Genomic DNA, 5,870 nt, shown 5'->3' with positions numbered 1-5,870 from the left:
CAACTATACATAAACTAGAACAAATTGTTTTATTACTGCAAAACACGTGCCAGTCTCATTTAACCCTAGAAGAACAAAGAATTGCTGACTAGCATGATGTTGATGGAATTAAAGGTTACCTTTCAAAATACTAGAGGCAAAATGCAGCATTAGTTTTAACCCCAAGTACACTATATAATAATTTACTTAAATAATACAGGTGTAAACATAACTAATGGAATAACAAATAAAATACCTGAAACAATAAAATGTTCAGAGAAATGGCACATGGAAGCTAAAGCCACCTGTGAAAGAATTCAACAAATTTTCCTGAGGTTGAATAGCTTGAGTGAAATGAAAAGAACTAGAATCCAGGCTTAAGTCCAAAGAGCTAAACAGAAAATCAATCTTTTCACATAGCACGTTCTGTGGTATATTTATGATTACAATTGTATCAATTATTTTTTATTTAATGGTTGTCTTAAATCCATCTGAAAATAAAAAGCAGTGTTGACTACCACTAGAAAATTGCAAATAAAATGTTTAATTTCAGAAACTGAGTTCACCATTTATAAATACACTAAAACATAGTAAATGCAAAATTAGATTAGGCATAGGTACAGTATTTTAACAAAGCTACAACTTTTCTAAAGGGTCATAGGCAAATGATGACTTGTTTCCCAAAAAGTATCCAATGAAAACTGAAATGAGAAAATTAACCTTTCCAGAGTTAAAACATGGAGAACATTCCTTTCAAATAAAAATCCTGGCTATTTATTTCCATCTTCTTTGAAGTTTTGAAGGCTCTATATCCCATTTGCCTGATGGACACCAACAGTTAAGAATCAACCCTACTACATAAAATTCTAAGCAGTGCACCATATCCATAAGGCTATTACTGAAAAATCAGAAGATCAGTTATTTCTGTACTAGGAGCTTTAAAGACAGGCTGTTCTACACAATTGAAATTACGTTATGAGTAAGGGCTCAGTTTTTACAATAGGGAACCTTATAGTTCTGATGCACTAAAGATTAGAAAAGGCTTTAGAATGACATTAAAATCTTTGTGGTAAGTTTCTTGCCTTTTTTTGTACATGGCATTAAATAACAAGCATTAATTCACAAACTTTGATAAGACTTCCAAAGAGCTTTTATAAATACCCAGAATATTTCTGTAGTTTAGTTAAAATGTAAAACCTGAACAGGAGAACCCAGAATGGGAGGTTTTGCTACCGATTGCTGTGTAACTGACATTCCATATCATCTCAAATTTAAGATTTATTTTCAGATACTAAGTCAATAGTCTCCTGTAAACACATCTTCCTTGATAACTCTTCTTAATCCTTTAAGTACTTTAGGGCTTGCAGTTAAAAACACCACATGATAAAAAGACGGCTGGAACCCCATCTTCCGCGTACAGCTTTCTTTTGACAACTACAAAAGCTGTTTTGTTGCAATTAAAGCAATGTTCAACTAAAATACAGTACCTGGTTTATGGTTTTTACATAGTCATTGAATAAAAAACTACAGAATAGAACTGTTTACATCTTTTTTTTTTTTTTTTTGCCATTCTATTAAAACAAATGACTGAGCTTTTTTAAAGTTCATTTACAATTATGGATTAAAACCTACATAATTTTGTATAATTTGACAAGACAGGCTATCTCTAGCGTGAAGTTTTAAAAAACATATATACAATATCTGGCCTGAAGTACTATGAATAAGGCACATGTAGACATATTGAAAGCTGAAAAAATTGAAACTAAAATTTGGAATTATAGTCACTGATTAGATGTCATACATGGCCCCTACTGGAGCAATTTAAAAATCCGAGTTATAGATAGTTAATATCCAGTGAGCAACAATAGATTTAGTCTAGCAGTTTGTTCATTAGTTTCAATACTGGAAGTATATTAAAGGAAGATTCACTTTCAAAAAGATAAGCTTTTCAAAGTGTTCAATCATTAACCTTGACTGACTAAAGTTGTTGCTTTCATTGGATGTATTGAACAATCTCTCTGAAGGAACAATGCTTGGTGGACAACCCAAGAACCTGACAGCCAATTTTGACAGTACTGGCCAAGATGACTTCTTAAAGTTCCAGTAAGTTAGAGGATCACAGTTATGCTCAAGCACTTCTTCCTCCAGGTAAGAAAGCACCATTTCCTCCGGTAACTTTGCTCTCTCTTTCAGGTCTTTTGTTTTCTTCATGTCACCCATGAGTGACCAGAGATTATCTTCCCCATATGAATTTGTAGATGGTGAACCTGCATCACAGCCATTGGAAACAGGTTTATCATCATGTGAGGTAGAACTCATTATTTCCAGCTCCCTGATTAAGTCTTGTTTATATTGTTCAGCCTCCTCTTCTGTAAATAAGGATGTTTTGTATCGGGGATCCAGAAGCGTAGCAAAAATGTACCTTGGATCATGAAGCGTGGAGGACAATCTACTCACCATAGCTTCTTTCAAAGATTTCAGCATAGTATCTATGCCCATTGTTTCCTCAAATAGCATTTCTATTTTCCTATTAAGTATATGGATCATTGGAATCACTTGGCTTAGAGTAGACATGTGTGTACTCATCTCCCTGCTTGCGGCTTCAAAAGGTTTGAGAGCATGACACACCGACTGCATGACTTCCCACTGGTCACAACTTATTAGCTCCCGAAAGCTGCACTCTATCGACATTTCATCGATTGCTCTTTTCTGTTCAATAAGACGTTCAAGCATATGAAACGATGTATTCCACTTTGATGGAACATCTTGTATTAGCTGGTGCTGAGGCAACTCATACTCTTTTTGCAACTCAGCCAACTTCTCTTTTGCTTTTGCTGAGCGATGGACGCGTTCACAGATCTTTCTTGCAATACTAAGCAAATTCTGAACCATTCTCTGGCTTTTAATAGCCTCATTTACAATGACGTTAACAGTGTGACTAAAACATTGTACACTTGAATGATCACCTTCATTTAAAGTTTTCTCTATACTCTGATTATCAGTAACGGTAATCCCAATCTGAAGGCCAACAGAAGTAATCCATGTTTCCCACCAGTACTCTAACTGCTTTTGAATACTGATTCCGTTGTAGTCGCAATCAATCTGTGATACATTTAACAGTGCTGAACAATGGTAATCCTCACACTGTGGTCGAAATGAAGACTCAAATGTTACCCAGTGAGCCGTCAGGGTTAGATATTCTCGTGTTTGGTTGCTCATCCATATTCCAGATGTAAAATGGATCACTCCACTTTCAGCTTCTTTAAGATGTGAAATAATTATTTGTTTTACATTATCATACATATCTGGAATTGCTGTCCTAGAAAAGTAAGATGGAGAAGGTAAAGAATATTGAGGTTGCAGATATTCAAGCAGCCTGTTAAAGCCAATGTTGTCTACAAAAGAATATGGCTGAAGGTCAAGTGCAATCATTTCGGCTACAAGACGTGTGATTTTTTTGGCAACTGGGTGAGAGTCACAAAACTTGTCATTGGTTTCATCAAAATTTGAGGATCCTATTAATTCTGTGCTCAGTGGCATGTGATTATCCGTAGATGAGGATAATACTGGCTCAGAGACATCTGTTTTCAATACGTTGTTATGGAACCGCTGCAGATGTCTTAGAAGGCAACTTGTGCCCAGATTTGTTGGCTTTTTCCCCCTACTTATTGTACGTCCACAGTGCATACATACTACTTTTGTCGAGTCTGCAGAACAAATCGAAAAGTGATTCCACAGTTTTGAGGTCTTCTTACTATTAACAGGAAATATTATTTGATTATCATGTGTAACCATTGTAGGCAAGTCAGTCAATTTTGAGGATGAACATTCTGCAGAAGCCAAAGTGGCATAAGGAGAATTCGCCAAACTCACGTCAAGAAAGCTCTTTTGGTTTCCGATAACATCAGGATGGCGTCTGTATAGATGTCTCATCAAACAGCTTGTGCCCACATCTCCTTTCTTGCCACGACTTATCATACAACTGCAGTACCTACATACTGCTTTTAGGCTGTCTGCAGGCGACAGTGAAAAGTGGTGCCAAACTTCTGATTTAAGTCTTTTCATAATCCTTTTATTTTGCTGAAACACAGCCGTAGGTTCAAATATTAGTGGACCTAATCCCTCGCACTGTTTCTCAGGAGACGAAACAAAGGAGACTTCGCCTATATCTTCAGACGACGACAGCATTGAGTCTTCCACTAGAGCATCTCCAGAAGAGAGATTAGTATGGATCTCCTCAGAGATTCTGTCTGGAGAAGAAGAAACAGAAGCTGATTCTTTCATTAGTTTTCCAGGAGAGGACGACATAGAATTCAGATCGCTATCCGAGGGCAGTAAAGAAGGCAACAGAGTTGGAGGTGCAGTGTAGAGAGGTGGTATGCTGGTACCACCCCCATTCTCTTGCAGGACAATGGAACGATGGGCTCTCCACATGTGTCTTATTAAACAACTCGTTCCCAGGTCTTTTCCGTTTTTTCCTCTACTGAACTCATTCATGCAGTGGATGCAAACAGCTTTAGAATTATCTAGAGGTGACAAATAAAAGTGCTTCCAGACAGCAGATCTCCTTCTGGAACCTGATGTGCTCTTTGGAATTACAACAGTTTTTTCTGCTACATTCTCTACAGTGTCATCATACTGGTTGTTGGGTAGCTGCGGAGACGACCCAACAATGACTTCTTCTTTGTTGCACTTTTCAGAAACCGAAAGATCTGATATTTCTTCAGTAGAAACAATAGAAACAGATTCTTCAATTATTCGATCTGGAGATGGTATTTTAGAAGCCATTTTCTTGACTAGTTTTATGGGGGATAACATGGAACTCAGATCTCCAACATCTGCGGGCTGAGGTGGCAGTAACAACGTAGGTGAAGAAAAGGAGGATATACCTGGCATACTTCCATTTTCTTGAATTAGTACAGTAGGATGGGCTCTCCTCACATGTCTCATGAGACAACTTGTACTCAGGTCCTTTTCATTTTTACCCCTGCTGAATTCTTTCATACAGTACATACATATTGCTTTAGTGCTATCTCTCGGAGATATAAAAAAATGGTTCCAAGCAGGTGACTTTTTTCTGGAGCTTATGTTTCTGCTAGAAAGGAGGCTCTGTGTCACAGCTTCCATTGCTACATCATACAGCGTACTACTATACTGAGAAAAAAGAGATCCATAATCATCTTCGTTTTCTGTAGATAAATATTTGCCAGCGTTGTTCGTAATGAAGTTCTTTTCTTTGTCTTCCTGTTCATCACTGCTGTCCGCATGTTTGAAATCATCTTGTTCCGTCTTTATATCCATTCTTTCTAGAGTACAGTTAATGCCGTCTTCCTCTGGCTCTGCTTTTAAGTTATTGATTTTACCCAATACAAAACTACCATCCATTCTGGGGGAATCTGCTTTACTCTCGTCCATGGATGACAAATTCTTCTTGCCAAGTCTTCATTTATTAATAAATATAGATAATTTAAGAGATTATTTAAAATTTGATTAAAATGATGTATCTTGTATACTGAATGCACAAACACAAATGTGCGTATGTGTTAAAATAAAGTCTCGTTTATCAATTCTGTATCTGTGTTGTGCATAAGCAAATATGATTAGTCATAACAATGCATTTAAAAATTATAGACTTAATTAATGGAATATCATTTTTCCCCAGGATCAGGACATTTCAGGTCATAGATGAATGTTCTCAAAGACAGCTACTGTTAAATGCTTCATGTTGTAGACATAATCCTAAAAAATGAATGTTCTATTTTCTTGTTGAAGGAAGCCATTCTGTTCATCTTGATTGGCACCATCTAGAAATTACAAAAACAAATAATAATCAGGAGACAAAGTTGACTAACCCACTTTAAATAGCTACAGTAAAGATGAACTGAAAACAT

The 5,870-nt window shown here is 36.5% G+C and overlaps 1 protein-coding gene across 1 annotated transcript; it reads right to left on the bottom strand.

Annotated features, from left to right (window-relative positions):
• Positions 1-500: 500 nt before the first annotated feature.
• ZBED4 (zinc finger BED-type containing 4) lies at positions 501-5,625 on the bottom strand. The gene has a single exon (XM_027796102.2). The coding sequence runs from the start codon at positions 5,392-5,394 to the stop codon at positions 1,876-1,878; it is 3,519 nt and encodes a 1,172-aa protein (XP_027651903.1). The 5' UTR covers positions 5,395-5,625; the 3' UTR covers positions 501-1,875.
• Positions 5,626-5,870: the final 245 nt, after the last annotated feature.

The sequence above is a fragment of the Falco peregrinus genome, chromosome 6, assembly GCF_023634155.1.
Source record: "Falco peregrinus isolate bFalPer1 chromosome 6, bFalPer1.pri, whole genome shotgun sequence".
Lineage (NCBI taxonomy): Eukaryota > Metazoa > Chordata > Aves > Falconiformes > Falconidae > Falco > Falco peregrinus.
The sequence above is the reverse complement of the archived record's forward strand: the minus strand, read 5'-3'. Positions and strand labels throughout refer to the sequence as shown.

Excerpts from the sequence above, each read along its gene's own strand:
- ZBED4 (XM_027796102.2), bottom strand. The coding sequence starts at position 5,394 with ATGGACGAGAGTAAAGCAGATTCCCCCAGAATGGATGGTAGTTTTGTA.